Genomic DNA, 24,783 nt, shown 5'->3' on the forward strand with positions numbered 1-24,783 from the left:
TCTTAGCAACGTTTGACCCCACTGAGCCCTCTTTCAGTCCCTGTTTTCTATCCCCTTTTAAACACCTTTCAGTTTTCCAAAGGTGCTGTGTTGTTTCAGGCCTTTGCACATGCTTTGCTTTCTAGCGTCATTATTTTTTTTTTTAATTGTTGGGGATTCATTGAGGGTACAATAAGCCAGGTTACACTGATTGCCTAGCATCATTTTTTCTAAAAAACATTCCCTGGCATCACTTCCTACTGCCAGCAGGACGCTGGGCTGGGTGCTCTTTTATATTTCCATGACTTAACTATGTCATGGTGTCAGCAAATTTTTCCTGTAATGGGCCAGATAGTGTGAAGATGGTAGCCCCTCAGTGTCCGTTGGTACCACATCTACAGACTCAAACAACTGAGGATGGAAAATAATAATATATGTAGGTTGTGGAACCCAGGCCTATATCTGTACATTTTTATATACACAAGGCTCCTGGAACCAATCCCCTGTGGACACAGACAACTGTATTTTAGGCTTTATAGGCCAACAGGCAAAAATCAAGATTATTATGAAAGTATAGTAACAAGAGAGAAGATAAATTTTTATAAATTTCTACTGTTGAAATTCAAAACTTAATATGATAGAGTGCAGTATTCTGTAGTACAGGCCTACTAATGAGAATTAATTGCTTTTTTGGGAGGTAATATTTCATTTAATTTGGGGTTCAAAGTTAGTGTTCCCAGACATCAAAATAAATTGCAGGTGTTCATCTGGTAATGCTAATATATAATGAGCTTTAATGTACTATACTAAGTTCATATTTCTGTAAGCATAACTTTATGTGATAGATATTATAAGCAAAATATAATGAAATGTGAGGCATGCCCCCAGTTCTCATTAAATTTATACGATCTGTTTGTAAAATTACCATTGCAGTGGGAGAGCTTCCTTAATAACGGTAAACTTCACTGCTTTAGCAAAGATGTGGAATAGTTCATTACAAGTGCCTAAAGTAATTTTTTCAGACAATATATATAATTCAGAAGAGGATATCTATAAAAAAGTGAAGCCAGGCGTTTCCTTAATTTTATTAGGAAGCCTGTAGTTTGGCTTATAATAACTTTTAATATTCTTCTTTTTCTTTTTTATATCAGTATCTCTGTCATTTCATTATATAATAGTTATTTCTTTTAATATAATCCAAATATAAATTGAAATTGCAATATGTTCTTCCTAGATGAGTCTTCATCTGCTTATTCTCTTTTACAATCTTATAGCATTAAAATTCAAAGAAAATTTATCTATTTGTTATAGTACCAAGAACAGCACATATTTAAACCACATTAACCTTCATCTGAACTGTATAAAAGAATAATTAAATCTTGATATAAATCAATCCAAAATTAGCTGATAGCATCCAGTGGATAAATTATATTGATGGTGGTCACATACAGGAAGAGAAAGAAAGAAAAGAGAAAAAAATCTTCCCTCTGTAATACTTAGAATCAAGAAGATGGAAAAAACCACTCACTCCGAGAGTAAAATGTAATCTCCTCTGAGGTCGCATTATTCATTGATGTTAGAGGTCAGATATAATCTCTATTTATATTTTGGGAACATTTACATGCTAAGACATTGACCATTTTTTAATAAATCGTAAACAGGAATTGGATATATGAAACTAGTCCTTAATTCTTAATGTTTTCTTCTTTTTGCTACTTAATTGTTCTTTCCTAAAGCGTGCTTTTGTTACAAGTTCAGCATTTACTTTCTAAAATTTATTTAATGATGTATAGGAAAATGTTGAAAAATCTGTCAAATTTTTAGACACCAACAAATGTAAAAATTGCATATTATCAGGGAAATTATGTGCTGTTGTTATATTTATAAGTTTGGGTAGTAACAAAGTGTTTGTGGATCTCATAAAAAAGACTATATAAGACATGATTTCTGCTTTCCTGAAGTTGAAAGACAAAACCACTGTACACAAAGCAAGAGCAAGTAAGATTAAAGTCCACAATAAATGATACACGGCCAGTATTGTGAATTTCAGAAAAGAAAGTAAAAAATCTCAGCTAGGAGGGTTCATTCAAACAGTTGCGGCTAGTTCTGATGTACATAACAAATTGTCTTTAGTTGCAGGACCAGCTCTGCCCCCTAATTATAGAAGTAGTAGCTCAGACTCATCAGACAGTGATGAAGACAGTAGTTCTTTGTATGAAGAAGGAAATGAAGAATCTGAAGAAGATGACACTGGTCCAACTGCAAGGTCAGTCAATTAAATAAGAAACCAAGCTTCAAACCTAATATAAGTTGGCTGGAACAGATAGCTAATGAGGGGATATCATACTCACATTTATATAGCACTGGAAGAAATTATTTCATGTGCCATTTTATCATGAGCTATACTTTTTATAAAAAATGTATTCTAGGCCAGGCGCAATGGATAACGCCTATAATTGTAGCACTTTGGGAAGCTGAGGCAGGTGGATCACCCGAGCTCAGGAGTTCAAGACCAGCTGGAGCAAGAGTGAGACCCCATCTCTACTAAAAATAGAAAAACTGGCCAGGCATTTGTGGTAGGCACCTGTAGTCTCTGCTACTCGGGAGGCTGAGGCAAGAGGATGACTTGAGCCCATGAGTTTGCGGTTGCTGTGAGCTATGACAGCCAGAGCACTCATGCTAGGTGATAGAGTGAGACTCTCACAAATAAAAATTTTTTTTATTTTTTACCACCAAAAGGGTTTTATTATTGTCATTGACAAGAAGCACAATACTGCAACCGCCCACTAGAATACTTTTTAAAAAAAATTTTATTTAATATTTAAATAAAAATTTTTTTAAAAAGTATTCTAGTGGGCGGCACCTGTGGCTCAGAGGAGTAGGGTGCCGGCCCCATATACCAAGGTGGCAGGTTCAAACCTGGCCCCAGCCAAAAATTGCAAAAAAAAAGGAAAAAGTATTCTAGTAGTCGGTAACTGTGGCAGTCTAGTATTTTAATAAAATTCTTATATGAAGGATTTTTCCCTGAGATGTTATTGACGTGACTAAATACCCTAAATAAATCATAAAGATATGTTACTGCTATAAATAAAGTAACTGATCTCTAACAATTTTAAGCTAAAAATAAGTTCCAAGAAGAGTTAAATAATCCTACCACTCTGAGAGTCTAAAATGGGATCCAGACCAGCCAAAGTGAGAACTCATCTCTAAAAATAGCTGGGCATTGTGGCGGGCGCCTGTAGTCCCAGCACTAGGGAGGCTGAGGCAAGAGAATCGCTTGAGCCCAAGAGTTTGAGGTTGTTGTGAGCTGTGATTTCACTGCACTCTACCAAGGGTGACATAGTGAGACTTTGTCTCAAAAAAAAGAAAAAAACAAAGTTAAGAACTTTTGTGGTGTCCATTTATTCTTATTTGGTAAGATTAATTTATTGTTTCAGTGTTCTACACAATTAGTTGAAGTTAATGCTTCTTTTAAAAATTAAAATTTCTCTTTGTGAAAAAAATTTTGACATATGCATAGATAAAGTTATACTACTATGTTTTCAGGAAGCAGAGGAGAAACCAGGATGACGACGATGATGGGTTTTTTGGACCAGCCCTTCCTCCTGGATTTAAAAAGCAGGATGATTCTCCTCCAAGGTAATGATATATAATATTTCTGGCCATTTTTTTCTAGATATTTCGACTAGTATCTGTTAATTCATTAAACAGTTGTCTGAAATTGTTTTTTAACATATATTACATTTGAAATGGATCATGCATAGGGAAAAGGGCTTTTATAGTTCATAAAAAATGTCCACATCTCTTACTCATAAAAGTGTTTTGTGGTAGGCTGGGTGGAACATTAGCTCATGCCTGTAATCTTTGCACTCTGGGAGGCTGAGGCAGGTGGATCGCTTCAGCTCAGGAGATTGAGACCAGCCTACACCAGAGCAAGACTCCATCTCTACTAAAAATAGAAAAACTAGCCTGACTTTGTAGCAGGTGCCTATAGTCCCAGCTATTCAGGAGGCTGAGGCAGGAGGATCGCTTGACCCCAAGAGTTTGAGATTGCCATGAGCTATGATGCCATGGTATTCTACCTAGAGCAACAAAGTGAGACTCTGTCTTAGAAATAAAATAAAATATCCCGTTTGATCCTATAGTCCTATTATTAGGCATCTATATAAAAGAAAAAAATCCTTTTCTCATAAGGACATTTGCACTAGACCATTTATTGCAGCTCAATTTACAATCACCAAAATGTGGAAACAACCTAATCAAAATGTGGAAAGGCATAATATAGAAAAAAAAAAACTTCACAGATTTAGTGTATCAAAAATAATTTTTTTTTTTTTTTTTGGTCTTTGGCCAGGGCTGGGTTTGAACCCACCACCTCCGGCATATGTGACCGGCACCTTACCCCTTGAGCCACAGGCACCGCCCCAAAAATAATTTTTTACAAACATCTTAATTATTTAATATTCTTTTTAGGAACTGGGCATATGCTAATGTCACAAAGATTGAGAATCCTTGGCTTGGTATCTAATTACTGATTAACGAGTAAAAAGTTAGAATGCAAAAATTAGGTTTTTTAAAGATACCTAGTAGAAAAATACTAAGCAGGGCAGCGCCTGTGGCTCAAAGGGGAAGGGCACCCGACCCATATGCCAGAGGTGGCGGGTTCAAACCCAGCCCCAGCCAAAAACCACACACAGACACACACACAAAAATAAATAAATAAAATAAAATCTATTAAAAAAAAAAAGATAAATTAAAAGAAAAATACTAAGCAATTCTGTAAAAATAATGTGTTAAATAAAAGTCTTATTTTTAATATTTGTTGCTATCTGGCTTATCTTTGTGAACTTTTATTCTGAAATGGCTTTTTAAAGTCAAAGAGAATGATAAAGTTACATTTTCTTTTTCAGGCCTCTAATAGGTCCTGCATTGCCTCCTGGTTTCATAAAATCCACACAGAAAAGTGACAAGGGCAGAGATGATCCAGGACAACAGGTATCACATTTCAAGTCTAAAGTCTGAAAAGTTTTCATTTAAACAATAAGATGCAGCAAACTCCAAACTTTATGTATGTAGTAACTACAGTCATTTGACTCAAATGTAATGTAAGACTCAATTACTGATTGATTTAAGATTGTCATAAGTAAGTGAAATCCAAAGCTGTTCATAAACCTGAGATCCTCTTAGAAAAATAACAAGGTTATTGCCAGGCTCGGCTCTTCCTACCACAGACACAAAAGAATACTGAGGAAAGGCTGGTAATGGTGGCTCACACCTGTAATCCTAGCACCCTGGGAGGCCGAGGCGGATGGATTGCCCTGAGCTCAGAAGTTCAAGAGTCAGCCTGAGCCAGAGTGAGACCCTGTCTCTACAAAAAAAAGCCAGATGTTGTGGCGGGCGCCTGTAATCCTAGCTATTTGGGAGACTGAGGCAAGAGAATCACTTAAGCCCAAGAGTTGGAGGTTGTTATGAGCTGTGATGTCACGGCACTCTACCAAGGGCCACAAAGTGAGACTCTGTCTCAATAAAAATAAATAAATAGTAGGGGGAAAAAAGAAAATTAAAAAACAAAACTTCAAACTAAGGCAATTGAAAGTAAAATTCAAAAGAAAAAAAAGTACTGGGGAAAAAAATCAGCAACCAAGTTATAGCTAAGCTCAAAAGAAAGAAAGGGAAAATCCACAGGTGTAATAACGTTGAAAGAATTCAAAGCCAAGCACAAGTTTATAGAGCAGGTGACCACAATAGTTTTAGAGAACCCAGTCATAAACCCTAGAGGATTTGGGTCTAGGGACAGGAGCCTTAGCTTATGGTTCTCTCAACCTAAGGAGATTGAATTGAGCTCCCTGCATAAAACCCACACTTTCTGTCTCTGAAAAACAAACAAAAAAAAAAAAACAGGACCAAAGGACCAGAGAAGTGTAACCCACTGTTCTTTGGAAAGTGGCAAAGAAGTTTGCTTCAATGTGGAATCTCGTCATACTGCCTGTAAACTACTTTCAAATGTTTCAGGAAAAAAGTATATCTGTCTGTCTCATGGAGGGAGTGGGGAAGTAGAAAACAAAAAGGCCAGGTGTGGGTCGCACCTGTGGCTCAGTGGGTAGGGCGCTGGCCCCATATACCGAGGGTGGCGGGTTCCAACCTTTGGCCCCAGACAAACTGCAACAAAAAAATAGCCAGGCGTTGTGGTGGGCACCTGTAGTCCCAGCTACTCGGGAGGCTGAGGCAAGAGAATCGCCTAAGCCCAGGAGCTGGAGGTTGCTGTGAGCTGTGACACCATGGCAGTCTACCAAAGGCAATAAAGTGAGACTCTGTCTCAAAAAAAAGAAAAAGCTGGATGTTATAGCTCACACCTATAATCCTGGCACCTTAGGAGGCTGAGGCAAGAGGATTACTTGAGGCTAAAAGCTCAAGACTAGCTTGGGTAACTTAGCAAGACTCTTCACCAAAAAAAATTTCCTTTCTTTTATTAATTGAGTATAGTAGCACATGCCTTTAGTCCTAGCTACTCAAGAGGCTGAGACTGGGAGGTTTCTTGAGCCCAGGAATTTGAGGTTACAATGAGCCATGGTTGCACCACCACACTGGGTGGCTCATCCCTGTAATTCTAGCACTCCGGGAGGCCAAAGCAGGAAGATGGCTTGAGATCTTGAAGTCAGGAGTTCAAGACCAGCCTGAGCAAGAGCGAGACCCAGTCTCTACAAAAAACAGAAAAATTAGGGCAGGCACCTGTGGCTCAAAGGAGTAGGGCACTGGCCCCATATGCCGGAGGTGGTGGGTTCAAACCCAGCCCCAGCCAGAGACTGCAAAAAAAAAAGGAAAAAAAAAAACAGAAAAATTAGCCAGGCCTAGTGGCATGTGCCTATAGTCCCAGCTGCTAGGGAGATTTGAGCCTAGGAGTTTGAGCTTGCAGTGATCTATGATGATGCTACTGCACTCTACCAGGGTGACAGAGCAAAACCTTGCCTCCCAAAAGAAAAAAAAAGATAAATCTGAGTGAGGATGTATGTATGTATGTTTAATATATACTCATCTTAGCACTTTTCTGTATGTTTAAAGTTTTTCAAAGTAAAAGGCTAAAGAAAAATTTTCAAAAAGGTAGAATAATTTGGCTTTATTCACACTTGGAATTTTGTCTTAATCCAGTTAGCAGGTGGGTAACCTATATAATTGCCTAGGTGGTATACATTCTGCATTCTCTACCTTTTCTTAGCAAAAGGTGAGGGTAAGGGTTGGGACAGGGGTTATACCATGGTACCTGTTTAAGGTACTCTTGGCTCTGTTTGTTTGCTTTATACTTTCCCTTTAACTAAATTTTTTTCAAAAGATACTTCTTTTTCAGTTTTTGGATTTTCGTTTTCTCAAGAGGGCCTTATCTTAGTGTCTCATTGCGGCATATATCCCCAAATTAAGACAGGCACAATAACACTGATGGTTAGCATTTGCCAAGTGTTCACCACAAGCCACACACTGCAAAGCACAGTACCAGCATAAACTCCATCTAATCTGGACGACAATCCAGGGAAGTAGACTATCAGCTGAAAACTTTCAGCCGCAAATAACAGAAAATCCAACTCAAAATGGAACTTTGTCTTATAGCAAATGGGTTGTTTATGTAATTTCCTCGGTAGTATATATTCTTGTAGTCTCAAAATAAGGAAAATGTATTTCATACATAACAAGAGGTCTAGAGGTAAGATTATTCTGGGGTTGGTTAATTCAACACCCTAATGATATCAAGGGCTCCAGTTTTCTCTGTCTTTCCACTCTATCATCCACAGTATGTTCATTCCTTTTAGGTTGACTACCTTCATCATACCAAGAAGCCTGCCAGAGTTCTAAGATTAACAAGCAGTTGGCAATGTTCAGACATAGAAGGGTATGGCTCCAAAAAGGATGAACAAAATGCAGGGTTCTCTTGGCAAAAGAGTAGTTATTGATAGGAACTGTTATAATCCCCATCTAAAAGACCAGAAAACCAAGACTTAGAAAGTTTAAGTAATATGCCTTAGGTCACAGGGCTATTCTAGTGGCAAATGAGGCCTTAAACTATGTGTAATTCTGCAGCTCAAACTGTAAGCCATATGGGTACATAATTTCTGTTGTAATTCTGAATAAAATAATGCATATTTTTAAGAAAATTCAAAGAAGTAATTCATCTAGAACACTAAATTGATTTTAACACCCAGATGGGATTTAGATTGATGATTCTGTTTCTGATTTTCGATTTAGCGTGTTTGGCCTAATTTTCTGTTTCTTTCGTTCTCTATCTCCCACCCCCACCCTGCTTAGTTTGTGTCTACCAACATCATAAGTGCCTCATCTTTGCAAGACTTGCTGAAATTCTGCCTTCATAAAGCCATTTCTTATTAGGTTGAAGTAAAAATACCGTTAGCTTATGCCATCATCTTAAATACTAATGCTACATTGGTGCCATGTCTCCATGTTTTAAATGTTCATTGTATCTTTTGGGTCACCAAGCATTTATGTCTGCAGGAAGTTATGCATACACTTAAGATAATGTCTGTTATATCAGAGAGCTTACTATGATAGAAATAAGCTATAAACACTTAAAGTTAAGTCACTAGTAGTTGAAATAAAATAATAGGAGGGCTGCTATCATATAAATAGAAAAAATATTGTCCTTGATCTCAGAATATTTAATTCTTAGATACTAATTTTATAAAATCAGACAAGTTGTTTATCTTTTCTAAATATACTTCTCTAAGATAGGCTTCCTTAAAAAAAAAAAAAAAAAAAACCCACAGGAATAATGCCATTTCAAGGTTTTGTTACAAGAATCAAATGAAGTATTGAGTGCCAAAGTTCATAATTGCTGTGTGTATGTGTGTGTGTGATTTAAACTAAGCCACAAGCCAATATATAATTGTCTAATTATTTGTACAAATAGTAATGCTATAAAGATTCAAAGAAGAAACCACAGATACTATTGGGTGGTTAGAGGGGGGAAATAAAAGCAATACAGATGAACTACTGATCCTGCTTGTTTGGAAAAACAAGAGAAGAAGCTGCCTGTCAGAGCAGGAGAACAAATATGTTATTCATCTAAATAAATATTCATCTAAATAAATCTTCTCCAGAGGACAGGGTCTACCTTTAAACCCTAGCAGCTAATGCACATAGCACATATAGCACCTAACGCAGAATCATACGTGGAGGTGGTTTACCAAAATAATAAGGACAAATTGAATTCAATTATTACAGTACTCTTTTGTCTTTGGAGGAAGGAAGGTACTTTGGGAACTGAATTAGCTCATTTGAGTCAGTGTTTTGTGACTTACTGCACAGCACTTCTATCTCAGTGGACTCTACTAAATCATAAAGGCTGATGTAGTTCCCAGGAATCTTATGTACATCTTAATCCAAAGAGCTTTTTATGTACTAGGAATGAAATTAGTTTGAACTGTATCATCTCTCACCAATGGTAGGTAATAAATGCCTTGAATACTATGTTGAGAAGAACTCTGAGGCCACATCTCTGTCCATTAAGAAGACAGTGAAGTCCACCATGGACATAGGAGGAGAGGTGGGATGTCCACATGCCATAGACTTACCGGGCACTTGAGGAAGAAAATGTCCTCATTGTTCATTGATGAGCCTGTGCTATGTGGTTTACATTTTTGTTTTCTTTTCTATGAATTATAAGTTTCAGCTAAATTCAAGTAATTTAGGATTATTTTCTAATTCCTATAGCTCTACTCTTGGTTTAAAGGTAATGTCTTATTTTAAAAGGAAACAGATAGTGAAGATGAGGACATCATTGGACCAATGCCTGCAAAAGGACCAGTTAACTATTGTGTAACAACAGAGTTTGAAAAAAGGGCCCAGAGAATGAAAGAAAAACTGACTAAAGGAAATGATGTAAGTTTTAAAGACACTTTAAGAAATAAACTAGATTAGAAATCCAAATTTTAGAAACAAACATTAAAATATATATATCTTCTATTATATGCTTTTTATATGTCACATATATAAAGAAAATTTAGGAGTGAGATAACCCAGAAATTCTAAAGGAAAAGATTGGCAAATTTCTATACTAAAAATATTCTGTACAGCAAAAGAGAGCATAAAGTCAAAAGAAAACAAATTGGATGAAAATATTTGGAACATATGTGACTAAAATATCAGTTTTTTTCTATTATAGTCTGTTAAGTAACTTTAAAACCTCAATTGAGAAACAATATACAGTTGTTTTAAACTTATTTCTCTTGAAGGATTCGTCTAAACCAATTGTAAGAGAGTCATGGATGACAGAGCTTCCTCCAGAAATGAAAGACTTTGGTCTTGGGCCAAGAACTTTTAAGAGAAAAGCCGATGACAAATCTGGAGATCGATCGATCTGGACAGATACTCCAGCTGACAGGGAAAGGAAAGCTAAGGTGAGAGATTTTCTTTTTTTTTATATTTCTGTCCATGTTGGCTCAATTTGGAAAAGACATAAGGCAAAATTATTTACAGGTACTATTCTTAAAAATTTAGATTCAAAAGAAAAAATATAAATTTTCTCTAGAAGGAAGGTTATGAGGAAAGAAAGTGACAACAATTGCTTGTTATTGCCTTACTATTTCCTAGTAAACTTTCTCATTTAAACCTCAAGAAAACCCTGAGACACAGGTTTATTGACCGCATTTTATCAAGGAGGGCACTAACTTCTATGTGGTCAACTTTTCTAGGGTCACAAAGCTAGTAAGTGATGAAAAAGACCTTTGTAGCTCCAAAATCCTTAGTCATTTTTACAATATCATACTATCTTGGCCCGGTACCTATAGCACAGTGGTTGTGGCGCCAGCCACATACACCAAGGGTGGCAGGTTCGAACCCGTCCTGGGCCAACTAAACAACTGCAACAAAAAAATAGCTGGGCATTGTGGCAGGTGCCTGTTAGTCCCAGCTGCTTGGGAGGCTGAGAATCGCTTAAGACCAGGAGTTTGAGATTGCCGTGAGCTGTGACTCCACGATACTCTACTAGGGTGACATAGTGAGACTCTGTCTCAAAAAAAAAAAAAAAAAAGATAAGAAAAGAAAAACAATATCATAGTATCTTTATAAAAATATATCTTTTAAAACATTTTGAAATAAAAAAAAAAAAACCTGTAGGTTAACCTAGCAAATTAAATGATAACCTAGATAATCTCTCTCAAAGTAACCATATCTCAGGTATATGAAGCTTCATGTTACTGATCAAGACAGGTAAGTATACCCTTCATTAATACATTAAATAAATTACCAAAAATAATGCATAAAATGCATTTTTTAAGGCTGGGCACGGTGGCTCACACCTATAATCCTAGCACTTGGGAGGCCAAGGCGAGTGGATTGCCTGAGCTCCCTGGTTCGAGACCAGCCTGAGCCAGAGCAAGACCTCGTCTCTAAAAATAGCTGAGCGTTGTAGCAGGTGTCTTGTTAGTACCAGCTACTTGGGAGGCTGAGGCAAGAGAATCACTTGAGACCCAGAGTTTGAGGTTGCTGTGAGCTGTGATGTCAGGGCACTCTACTAAGGGCAACAAAGTAAGACTCTGTCTAAAAAAAAAAAAAAAAATCCGACTGGGCACAGTGGTTACAGCGCCGGCCATATGTACCAAGGCTGGCGGGTTCTAACCTGGCCTGGGCCAGCTAAACGACAATGACAACTGCAACAAAAAAATAGCCAGGCATCGTGGCAGACACCTGTAGTCCCAGCTACTTGGGAGGCTGAGGCAAGAGAATTGCTTAAGTCCAAGAGTTTGAGGTTGCTCTAAGCTGTGATTCCACGGCACAATACCAAGGGCAACACAGCGAGACTCTTATCTCAAAAAAAAAAAAAAAAAATCCATTTTTTAATTTTCTCTTCTTGAATCTTTATTTATTATGAAGTATTTCATTGCATGTTAGGAACTGAACCAATGACTTAAGCACTACTCCTTAAATTTATTCCATATAAAGGTTTTAATTTCCATAAGATGTCCCATCTTTACTAATTATCTTATTATAAATACATCAGTTCTGACTTAAATACTTACGCACTTAATTCTTTCAACATTCATAGCTGTTTATCTCATTCATCAATACCTAGAATTATCAGGATTTCTATTTTCATTCTGTAACTATAAATTGAATACCTGTTCTGCCAGGCATTGGGTTTATTTTTTATTTTTTTATTTTTTTGAAAAATAACAAATTATTTTATTTCTTTGTTTGCCAGTGACTTTTTTTTTTTTATTAAATCACAACTGTATACATTAATATGATCATGGGGCATCATACACTCGCTTCATAGACCATTTGACACATTTTGATCACAGTGGTTAACATAGCCTTTCCGGCGTTGTCTCAGTTACTGTGCCAAAACCTTTACATTCTACATTTACCAAGTTTCGCAAATACCCCTGTAAGATGCACCACAGGTGTGATCCCACCGATCCCTCCCTCTACCCACCCCCCCCCTTTCCCACTTCCCCCTATTGTTAAGTTGTAACTGGGTTATAGCTTTCATGTGAGAGCCCCAAATTAGTTTCATAGTAAGGCTGAGTACATTGGGTACTTTTTCTTCCATTCTTGAAATACTTTACTAAGAAGAATATGTTCCAGCTCCATCCATGTAAACATGAAAGAGGTAAAGTCTCCATCTTTCTTTAAGGCTGCATAGTATTCCATGGTATACATATACCACAATTTATTAATCCATTCGTGGATCGATGGGCACTTGGGCTTTTTCCATGACTTAGCTATTATGAATTGGGCTGCAATAAACATTCTGGTACAAATATCTTTGTTATGTTGTGATTTTTGGTCTTCAGGGTATATGCCCAGCAGAGAAATTACAGGATTGAATGGCAGATCTATTTTTAGATCTCTGAGTGTTCTCCATATATCTTTCCAAAAGGAATGTATTAATTTGCATTCCCACCAGCAGTGCAGAAGTGTTCCCTTTTCTCCGCATCCACGCCAACATCTCTGGTCTTGAGATTTTGTGATATAGGCTAGTCTTATTGGAGTTAGATGATATCTCAAAGTAGTTTTGATTTGCATTTCTCTGATGATTAAAGATGATGAGCATTTTTTCATATGTCTGAAGGCCGTGCGCCTGTCTTCTTCAGAGAAGTTTCTCTTCAAATCCCTTGCCCAGCCTGCAATGGGATCCCTTGTTTTTTTCTTGCTGATGCGTTTGAGTTCTCTGTGGATTCTGGTTATTAAACCTTTGTCAGAGATATACCCTGCAAATATCTTCTCCCATTCTGAGGACTGTCTGCTTGCTTTGCTTACTGTGTTCTTAGCTGTGCAGAAGCTTTTTAGTTTGATCAAGTCCCAGTAGTGTATTTTTGAAGCTGCTTCAATTGCCCGGGGAGTTCTCCTCATGAAATACTCACCCAGACCAATTTCTTCAAGGGTTTTCCCTGCATTCTCCTCTAGTATTTTTATAGTTTCATGTTTTAAGTTTAAATCTTTAATCCAATGAGAGTCTATCTTAGTTAATGGTGAAAGGTGTGGGTCCAATTTCAGTCTTCTGCAGGTTGCCAGCCAGTTCACCCAGCACCATTTGTTAAATAGGGAATCTTTTCCCCACTGAATGTTTTTAATTGGCTTGTCAAAAATCAAATAGCGGTAAGTAGCTGGATTCATCTCTTGTTTCTCTATTCTGTTCCAGATATCTACTTCTCTGTTTTTGTGCCAATACCATGCTGTTTTGATCACTATCGATTTGTAGTAAAGTCTGAGGTCTGGTAATGTGATTCCTCCTGTTTTGTTTTTATTTCTGAGTAATGTCTTGGCTATTGGAGGTTTTTTCTGATTCCATATAAAACGAAGTAATGTTTTTTCAAGATCTTTAAAATATGACAGTGGAGCTTTAATAGGGAGTGCGTTGAAATTATATATTGCTTTGGGTAGTATGGACATTTTGATAATGTTGATTCTTCCTAGCCATGAGCATGGTATGTTTTTCCATTTGTTAACATTTTCAGCTATTTCTTTTCTTAGAGTTTCATAGTTATCTTTATAGAGATCTTTCACGTCTTTTGTTAGGTAAATTCCCAAATATTTCATCTTCTTTGGCACTACAGTGAATGGGATAGAGTCCTTAACTGCTTTTTCAACTTGACTGTTGTTGTGGTATATAAAGGCTACCGATTTATGGATGTTGATTTTGTAACCTGAGACGCTGCTGTATTCCTTGATCACTTCTAGGAGTTTTGTAGTAGAGTCCCTAGTGTTTTCCAGATACACAATCATATCATCTGCGAAGAGCGAAAGTTTGATCTCTTCTGACCCTATATGGATACCCTTGATCGCCTTTTCTTCCCTAATTGCGGTGGCTAAAACTTCCATTACAATGTTGAAAAGCAATGGAGACAATGGGCAGCCTTGTCTGATCTGAGTGGAAATGATTCCAATTTAACTCCATTCAATATGATATTGGCTGTGGGTTTGCTGTAGATGGCCTCTATCAGTTTAAGGAAAGTCCCTTCTAGACCAATTTTCTTGAGTGTTCTGATCATGAAGGGATGCTGGATATTATCAAAAGCTTTTTCTGCATCAATTGAGAGAATCATATGGTCTTTGTTTTTTAATTTGTTTATGTGCTGAATTACATTTATAGATTTACGTATATTGAACCAGCCTTGAGACCCTGGGATAAAACCAACTTGGTCATGTTGTATAATTTGTTTGATGTGTTGCTGGATTCTGTTTGTTAGGATCTTGTTGAATATTTTTCATCTATATTCATTAGTGATATTGGTCTATAATTTTCTTTTCTTGTTGGGTCTTTTCCTGGTTTGGGGATCAGGGTGATGTTTGCTTCATAGAACGTGTTGGGTAGTCTTCCTTCTTTTTCTACATTTTGGAACAGGTTGAGTAATATAGGTACTAATTCCTCTTTAAAGGTTTGGTAGAATTCTGACGTGAAACCATCTGGTCCCGGGCTTTTCTTTTTAGGGAGGTTTTGAATAGTTGATGCTATTTCTGAACTTGATATGGGTCTGTTCAACATTTCCACTTGATTCTGGTTAAGTCTTGGAAGGTGGCGTGCTTCCAAGTATCGGTCAATTTCCTTCAGATTTTCATATTTCTGAGAATAAAGTTTCTTGTAATATTCATTAATGATTTTTTGGATTTCTGATGAGTCTGTTGTTATTTCGTCTTTGTTGTTTCTGATTGATGAGATTAGAGATTTTACTCTTTTCTTCCTGATTAGGTTGGCCAGAGGTTTATCTATTTTATTGACCTTTTCAAAAAACCAACTTTTTGATTTATTGATCTGCTGTATTATTCTTTTGTTTTCAATTTCATTTAATTCTGCTCTAATTTTGGTTATTTCTTTTCTTCTACTGGGTTTGGGGTTGGAATGTTCTTCCTTTTCCAGTTGCTTGAGATGTCCCATTAAGTTGTTAACTTCCTCTCTTTCCGTTCTCTTGAGGAAGGCTTGCAGTGCTATAAATTTCCCTCTTAGAACTGCCTTTGCGGTGTCCCGGAGGTTCTGATAGTTTGTGTCTTCATTGTCGTTTTGTTCCAAAAAATTGGCGATTTCTTTCTTAATCTCATCTCTGACCCAGCTATCATTCAGCATAAGGTTATTTAACTTCCATGTTTTTGTATGAGTATGCAGATTCCTGTTGTTACTCAATTCAAGTTTTATTCCATGATGGTCCGAGAAGATGCATGGAATAATTTCTATTCCTTTAAATTTACTGAGGTTAGACTTGTGACCTAAAATGTGGTCAATTTTGGAGTAAGTTCCGTGGGCTGGTGAGAAGTATGTGTATTCAGTTTTGTTGGGATGAAATGTTCTGTAGATGTCTGCTAAATCTAAATATTGGATGGTTAGGTTTAAATCTAAGATTTCTTTGCTCAGCTTCTTGCTGGAGGATCGATCCAACACTGCCAAAGGAGTGTTGAAATCTCCGACGATTATGGAGCTGGAGGAAATCAAGTTACTCATGTCTGTTAGAGTTTCTCTTATAAATTGAGGTGCATTCTGGTTGGGTGCATAGATATTAATAATTGAGATCTCGTCATATTGAGTATTACCATTAACAAATATGAAGTGACCATTCTTGTCCTTCCTTACTTTTGATGGTTTAAAGCCTACTGTATCTACAAATAAAATTGCAACACCTGCTTTTTTCTGATTACCATTTGCCTGACATATGGATGACCATCCTTTCACCCTGAGTCTGTATTTGTCTTTTAAGTTGAGATGTGACTCTTGTATGCAACAAATATCTGGCTTGAGTTTTTGTATCCGGTCAGCTAACCTATGCCTCTTTAGAGGACAGTTTAAGCCATTCACATTGATGGAGAGTATTGGTAAGTCTGGTGGAATTTTGAGTATCGAGTTTTTCAAAGGTCCAGTGGACATTTTTAATCCTTTCGCCAGTGTGGAAGTTGGAGTTTGATCCGAAGTTTCTGAGTGAGTTTACTTTTGTGGTATAGGATTGGGTTGGTCATTGTGGAGGATAGGTCTGAGAATATCCTGAAGAGCTGGTTTACTTATGGCAAATTTTTTCAACATATGAATGTCATTGAACTATTTAATTTCTCCATCATAGATGAAACTCAGTTTGGCTGGATACAAGATCCTGGGTTGAAAGTTATTTTGCTTTAGGAGATTAAAAGTTGATGACCACCCTCTTCTGGCTTGAAAAGTTTCAGCAGAGAGATTTGCAGTTATTCTAATATTCTTACCTTTGTACGTAATAGTTTTCTTTCGCCGGACTGCTTTGAGAATCTTCTCTTTCATGTTAACTTTAGTGAAGCTAATTATGATATGTCTGGGGGATGACTTATTGGGGTTGAATTGTGCTGGGGTTCTGAAGCTGTCTGCTATCTGAATTTCAGATTCTCTAGGCATGTCTGGAAAATTTTCATAATTTCATGCAGAAGGGCCCTGGGGGCCACTTCATCGTTCTCAGAAATCCCTATAATTCTTATATTGCTTTTTTTTGAATTATCTGAGAGCTCTCTGAGTGAGTGATCCGTTTTTGCTCTCCATTTCTCTTCCTCTTTGAGAGATTGGGAGCGTTCGAAGACTTTATCTTCAATGTCAGAAATCCTTTCTTCTGCTTGCTCCATTCTGTTGCTGAGGGATTCTACTGTATTTTTCATATCTTTGAGGGCTGTAAATTCTTGCTTCAGTGTGTCTAAGTCTTTGGTGGTTTTGTCTTTAAATTCGTTAAATTCTTGAGACAACTTTTGAATTTCTCCTTGAATTCCTAATTCCATTTTATTAATCTTGTCTGCAATCCAAATTCTGAATTCGATTTCTGACATCTCAGCCAGTTGTTTATGAATGGGATCTTCAATCACATCTGCCGTATCTATGAATGGGATCTTCAATCACATCTGCCGTATCTTTTCTTGGGGGGGTTGATCTATTCTGGTTATTCATGTTACCAGAGTTTTTCCACTGATTCCGCCCCATGGTTATTTTACTCCCTTTGGTTTTTCCCCTGGGGCTTTATCGAGGGGCTGTACAGTGTTGTGGCCTGAGAAACTGGGGCCCTCTCTGGTGTGGTGGAGCAAAGTGGTTCTGTCTTGTTTTCAGCTGGTTTCTGTTCGATCCTATTGCAACTTCTACTCTGGCTTGAAGTCTCAGCTGTGTGGAAAAATCAGCAATTAAGTCACCCCGCCCACCCACCTCTGGCCCCAGTTGGAAAAGGAGAATCAAACCTTCCTACAACCGCACACCCAGGGCACCGCCTGAAAAGTCTTCAGTCTATTAGCCCAGTTCAAAAGGTCCAAATCAACTGTCTCAATCGGCACCTGTCTTGGGTGGGAGAGTTCAAGAGGTCTCTGGGAACTGGATCACAGGAGCCTGGTGACTCCTCTGACACGGCTCACCCCAGTGCAGCGTAGAGTCAGGAGGAGCCACCCAGCAAACAGAGCAGTCTGGGAAGGTTGACGTCTCCTTCCCCACTTTGCCCCTCCGTTGGACCCAGTCACTGGTATCTCTGCAGATGGCTAACCCAGTTGCCTGCAGTGAACAGACACTCCAGAGGTTTGCACCTGCCTGAATCGCAAGGAAGTCTGCCAGGCCCCCGCAGACTGCCGCTATCTAGCAGGAGGAGATGGGGCCTGACATCTTTGAGTGCTTGATGCAGGTGATGGGAAGGAGGTGTTCACTCAGGCTTAGCCCCGTCCCTGATGGATGCTGCTAACAGAACAGAACAGAACAGAACAGACAACTTTGCGGGGTTCTGTCTCTGTTCCTGCCGAAATCGCCTACAGAAGACGAGCTGTTCTGAGTTCAAACGTCTTTGCTGCTGGAGGTTTGTGTCCTCTTTGCTACTGGAGGTTTGCCAATCACCTTTCTGGGTCGGCCACGCCCTGGAAGCTTCCCGGGTTTGTGAGCAGTGTCAGGAAATCCCCCGCTTACCGGTGGCCTCCTTTGGTTGCCCAGGGAGACAAGGGGTGTGGCCTCAGAATATCCAGAAGTGAGCGTTCTTCCGTTAAAGAAAAAACGGCTGTTGATCTACCTCCAGGGAACTGCTGCTCTGGTGTGGGCACTCAGCCGACCCTTTTCTCCTCTGTCTCGCGCCCCAGAGTCAGCACTGAGCGGCCGCAGTTTATGCTGGGTCCACACCCCTCAAGAGATCCCCCAAGAATCCGAACTCTTGGGGGATAGGCCCCCAGACCCCGATTGTGAGTGGGGGAGAAGCTAGAGTTTCATTCAGTTTTACGCCCGCCCAGGGAGGGCTGTTGCACCGCACCACAGGGAAGTGCCACCAAGGCTTGATTTCCCCTCAGCAGAGTGCCCTCTCCTTGCTCACGTGTCTCAGAGTCAGTGCTGACCTGACGCAGCTCAGGCACTGTGCACTCCCCTCGAGAAATCACCCAAGGATCCGAACTCCTGGGGGATAGGCCTCCAGACCCCGAGTGAGAGTAGGGGCTCTCAGCTCTCAGCGGGGAAGCTAGAGTTTTATTCAGTTTTGTGCCCGGCCCCGTAATGTTGCCCAGGGAGGGCTGCTGCACCTAATCCACACAGGGAAGTGCCGCTGAGGCGTGACTCCCCCTCAGTAGAGTGCTTTCTCCTCGCCCGCATGTCTCAGAGTCAGCGCTGACCAGTCATGGCTCAGGCACTGTGCACTCCCCTCGAGAAATCACCCAAGGATCCGAACTCCTGGGGGACAGGTCCCCAGATCCCGAGTGAGAGTGGTGGGGGAAGCTAGAGTTTCATTCAGTTTTATGTCTGGCTGTATTGATGCACGGGGAGGGCTGTTGCACCGCACCACAGGGATGTGCCGCCGAGGCGTGACTCCCCCTCAGCCCGGTGCCCTCTCCTCACTCGCATGCCTCAGAGTCAATGCTGACCAGTCGCAACTCGGGGACTGTCCACTCCCCTTGAGAAATCACTCAAGGATCCGAACTCCTGGGGGACTGGCCTCCAGACCTCAGTGGGCGGGAGGGGAGTGTTGGGGATTCAGGGTTGCCGGCAAAGGATTCCCAAAGTTTTATTCAGTTTTATGCTCGGCAGGAGAACGCCACGGCACCCCAGTAGGGGAGGTAGGTCCAGTTTTTAGAAGGTCTCTCCCATGGAGTGTAGTGGGAAGGCCTTTAATTTCTGCCCGCTTGTTTAATTGTGGGGCTCTTGAGCCGGTCCCATGGGGGAGGGGGACTCCCGTCCGCTTGGTGGTGGATTTTGTACCTTTTGTTTGCGTCCTTGTGATCACAGCTTGCCTCAGCGGTGTTGATGTGCGTTCTTCAACCTTCTCTCTTGGTGAGGCTCAAGTCCACCAGGATACTTACTAAATTCCTGTCCCTTAACTCTCCTTCTGGACGGGAGCCTCTGTTGAAAGCTGGGTTCAGTCCACCATCTTGTCTCTGCCAGTCCAGGCATTGGGTTTAATTGCAGATGATAAAAAGCTGAAAGACAAAAATGGAAAAACAAATATCCAATGTACTCAATACTAATACGAAGCTAGTAGATGACCTAATGCACACCCACATAGATGAACAACTCATTTCAATTCAAGTTGGGTGGAGAAGGAGCAAGGTGGGGGGTTTGGGGTGCTCCCACTGAATGGACACAAGAGGGATTCTAACACAGTCAAATATTATGATTTGGTTGTTTGTACCCTCACATTAAAAAAAAAAAAGAAAGAAAGAAAAATTAAAAGAAAAAGAAAGAAAGAAAGCTGAAAAAGCTCCTTAAGCAGTTCTCATTTTAGTGGAAAATTGATTACAAAATGAAGTGTTACTCTTAAAATGTGGATAATGTATTGAAGTCTCCACATTTCAGCACCCTACCTGTGTATTTGGCAATACTGTAAGTTCTCTTTTGTTCTAAGATCAAAGGAAATCTGAGTCATTGTAGAAAAGTGAGAAAAACATACACATGCAGCAGCAGAAGAGCTACGAAAGGATGTGGCCTGTCAGTGAGCCACAGACCTTGAAAGCCAGGGCTGGAATGCCTATACATTCTTTCTTAGCGTTTTTTTAAATACATTTGCATTTTTATAATTTAACCTTTAAAATTATATCCAAAAAGACAACTAATACCCTTGCTCACCTACACGTCATTTACTTGTTTTCTTTTTTATCCTTCTATTCCTCATTGTAGATAAATAGATGTCTAGTCTACAGTCAGGTATGTAGGGAGTCTACATCAGAGGAAAATATCATAGAAAAATGGACCAAATGGAAATCAGGCAGTATAGATTGAACTTTTTAATTCCTATGTCTTAATTTGTTATGTCACAAATTATGTAGTATCACAAAGCTGTTCCTTTTCTCATGTCTTCAATTCTGTGTAAAGTTCTTGACTAAGATTTACAACAGATCTTAGCCAAATTTCCTTCTCTCCACTCCCTTCATCTTTTTATATTTGATTTCCCAATATCCATCTCTCTTACCTCTGATGTTCTCACATTCATGCAATCAATGTGGCCTAGAAGAAGTAAGAATACTCTTTAGTAAGAAATAAAAGTGTTTTGCATAAATTAATTGAATGAGATCCGTTATGTCCTCACCTCCCAGTCTTGACATGATCTACTACCTTTTAATATTAAATGCTTAGATTTTTAGCTCCATTTTAATGTAACATCATTTTTCTCTTAATACTTTCAGTTAAAATCATCTGTTCTCTGGGGAAATTTTTATAGAAAAATAAGAAATGAGCTATTCTAGGTTTCTGATGTACTTTATTAAGGTAAAAATTATATGAAGGCCTCCTTGGTTTTCCGAAGCAAATAACAACAGTAGTTGAGACCAGTAGTTTTCAGTAGTTTTGGGGCTTCCTTGTTCCTAGTCAGGAGGATATTCCCTGGAATATCATTATGTTTTTTTGTAACTAAAATTTGTTAGACATTTACCTAAGCACTTCATTTTCCATGGTATTTTTGCCTTGTTTTGTTTCACATTCCAATCGTGCTGGCATATTTGTATCCTGCAGCTTTGTGTACTTACTCATTAGTTCCAGGAGTATTTTGGTAGGTTATTCAGGGTTTTCTATATAGTCACATGATCTGGGGAGATAGGCAGTTTTATTTATTTTTTCAAAATATACACTTTTTTTCTCCTTTTTCCCCTCAAGTGATTTTATTAATTCTGAAAATAGATAAAATGGAATTTCTTTTTAAGCCTTATTTTCACTCCTACATTTTGTCCTCATTATTCAGATTTATCTAGAGTTCAATAAATGGGTGATTTCTTCCAGTTGGTTGATTGGTAGGGTTGTTTTTTTTTCTTGTGTTTGGAAAAATCATAGAATAAATCATTAAAATTCCCTATCAAAGAAGTTAATATTTCTGACTAGAAGGGATTCAACAAGGCTGGTTAGTTTAGTCTCTTATTACTTAATCTAGGTAAAAATAGTAGTATTTTTTGCTTTATCTTAATTATATGGTTTAGTGATGTTTTATCTGTGTTCATTCCTTAGGAAACACAAGAAGCAAGGAAGTCATTCAATAAGAAGGATGAAGAACACATATTGTCAGGAAGAGATAAGAGATTGGCTGAGCAGGTATCCTCGTATAATGTAAGTAAGAAAATAAAATATGTAGCCTTTTTTTCATCTTTCAGTTTTCTTCTCATTTATTCTCTTTTTCTTGTACCTCAGACTTTTCTTTATACATCTGTCCTGAAAAATACTCGGCTCTGTTGGAAATAAATAGATAACATATTTACGTAAAGTCTTTTAAGTAATGTTTTCAATTTGTATTATACTTGTTATTAGAAGTTTAATTACTAAAACTAGCAGTTGATAAAGCAGGAACTTGGCTAACACATGGAGATCCTTATTTTATGAGATTTTAAATTATAAGCAGATTTGGAATATTCAATGTAAAGATGTAAATATGGGAGAAAAATGTTTTTTAAACATATTTTCTTGCCTCAGCCTCCCAAGTAGCTGGGACTACAGGCACCACAGCACCTGGCTATATTTTTGTTGCAGTTGTCATTGTTATTTAGCTGGCCAGGCAGGGTTTGAACCCGCCAGCCTGGGTGTATGTAGCCAGTGCCCTAGCCACTAAGATACGGGTGCTGAGTCAAAAACATATTTTAATCTAAACTAACAAACTAGGTCAGGTTGGTGGCACCTGTGGCTCAGTGGCACCGGCCGCCTAGGCACGGGCCCCATATACCGAGGGTGGCGGGTTCAAACCCAACCCTGGCCAAACTGCAACAAAAAATAGCCGGGCGTTGTGGCAGGCACCTGTAGTCCCAGCTACTTGGGAGGCTGAAGCAAGAGAATCACCTAAAACCAGGAGCTGGAGGTTGCTCTGAGCTTTGACGCAACAGCACTCCACCGAGGGTGACAAAGTGAGACTGTCTCAAAAAAAAAAAAAAAAAAAACCTAGGCCAGATTCAGTGGCTCACACTTATAATCCTAGCACTCTGGAAGGCTGAGGTGGGTAGATTGCTTGAGCTCATGAGTTCAAGACCAGCCTCAGCAAGCGCAAGACTCCATCTCTACTAAAAAAATAGAAAAACTAGCTGGGCATCGTGGCAAGCACCTGTAGTCCCAGCTCCTTAGCAGGCTGAGGCAAGAGGATCTCTTAAGCTCAAGAAACTAAGGTTGCTGTGAGCTATGATGATTCCACGGCACTCTACACAGAGTGACAGACTGAGACTCTGTCTCAAAAAAAAATTAATTAATTTAGTTTGTTAATTAACAAACAAAACAGGTAAGTATTCATTTGGCATATTTTTGTTATATTCTCTCTCTCTCTTACTCTTAAAAAAATGACTGGCAAATGTAGGATGATACCTATCTAAACAAAAAAAAAAAAAGTAAAGAAAGAAGGAAAAGAAAAACTGGTAAATATTCCAGTTCAAAGAATGCATATAAATTTCTGAACTCATTGGCCCCTGAAAGGTGTTTGGGGAAATTACTCCCTATTCCCAGTGCATTAGTTAGTGAAAATTTCCAACAATAAATGACAATTAGCTTGATTTATTGGACATACGTTAAATACCACAAACAGTAAAGCATACATGAAACATTTTTGGAAACTGACCTGAAAATTCAACCCAGGCGGAACATTCATGAAAGCTAACAAACTCAAAACTCAAGAATCTAGAAAACTGAAAGGCTCATTATCATTCAAACTATATTCTCTGACCAGAAGGAATTCGAAATTCAGAAAAACCTTAAAACCTTATACAACTGGAAATAGAAAAACTCAAAATTTAATTTAGCATCAAAAAACAAATAATAATGGAAGTTAGAAAATACTTTGACCTGAATGATAAAAATATAACGTATCAAAATGTATGGGATATCATATGAAGTGGTACTTAGAGGCAAAATTTATATTCATAACGAATTATATATATTAAAAAATGGTTGAAAATTAATAAGATAAGCCTTTTACCTTGAAATAATACTGTAACATACTTTATTTATTATAGCCTCAAAAAGACATATATAAGAATATTAATATTTATAAAAGCTAAATATTATAAACAGTCCAGGTGTTTATGAATTAGAGAAAATAAAATTGTGGCATAAAATGAAACACTATTCACCAATAAAAAAGAAATAAATTACAAATAAATACAGCAACACGGATGAATCTCAAAGTGATTATGCCAAGTGAAAGAAGTCTCACCCAAGCAAGTACATATCTGTTATTCAGTTTATATGGAGCTCTATGATAAGCAAAATGAATCTGTGGTGGGGAAGAATGTCAGAATGGCAATTATTGGGACAGGATGTGGGGTTTGATGAAAAAATGGCATACAGAGTTTTCTGGGATGATGGAAATATTCCAGATCTTGATTAGAGCTTGAATTACAAAGTTTAGTGAATGTACACTTAATATTTGTGTATTTCATTGTATGTGAATTTATCTTTAAAAAATCACAAATAAGTATTGAACTGTAGTTAATGAAATACATTCTGATTGGGCGGTGCCTGTAGGTCAGTGACTATGGCTCCGGCCCCATATATGAGGGTGGCGGGTTTGAACCCAGCCTGGCCAAACTGCAACAAAAAATAGCTGGGCGTTGTGGTGGGCGCCTGTAGTCCCAGCTGCTTGGGAGGCTGAGGCAAGAGAATCTCTGTGAGGTTGCTGTGAGCTGTGATGCCATGACATTCAACCAAGGGTGACAAAGTGAGAAGGTCTCTAAAAAAAATAAAAAAGAAATACGTTCTGATTAAGTGGACGTGTAGCGATATCTATAGTTTACTTTAAACTGCATCAAAAAAATTAGGGTTCTAATCCTATGCTGAAATTTTGGTTACTTCTGTGAAATTTACTTTTAAATATTAATACAATCTCAAGAGCAAACCTCTTTATAATCCTTAGCTTTTGATAAATTGAATACTCTTTAAAAAACTACAGTAAGTCTCGAACTCCTGAG

At 38.4% G+C, this 24,783-nt stretch overlaps 1 protein-coding gene across 3 annotated transcripts in view; it reads left to right on the forward strand.

Moving 5' to 3' along the window:
* GPALPP1 (GPALPP motifs containing 1) overlaps window positions 1–24,783 on the forward strand; it is a 40,489-nt gene that overhangs the window by 4,744 nt on the left and 10,962 nt on the right. For all 3 annotated transcript variants that reach the window (XR_008374597.1, XM_053563502.1, XM_053563501.1), the window contains exons 2-7: window positions 2,113–2,245; window positions 3,526–3,618; window positions 4,890–4,974; window positions 9,733–9,861; window positions 10,215–10,379; window positions 21,854–21,952. Coding sequence is in view for 2 of the 3 variants with exons in the window: in XM_053563502.1 (XP_053419477.1) it covers window positions 2,113–2,245; window positions 3,526–3,618; window positions 4,890–4,974; window positions 9,733–9,861; window positions 10,215–10,379; window positions 21,854–21,952 (704 nt within the window). In the remaining variant the exon portion in view is untranslated. The remainder of the gene's footprint in view (window positions 1–2,112; window positions 2,246–3,525; window positions 3,619–4,889; window positions 4,975–9,732; window positions 9,862–10,214; window positions 10,380–21,853; window positions 21,953–24,783) is intronic.

The sequence above is a fragment of the Nycticebus coucang genome, chromosome 15 (assembly GCF_027406575.1).
Source record: "Nycticebus coucang isolate mNycCou1 chromosome 15, mNycCou1.pri, whole genome shotgun sequence".
Taxonomy (NCBI): Eukaryota; Metazoa; Chordata; class Mammalia; order Primates; family Lorisidae; genus Nycticebus; species Nycticebus coucang.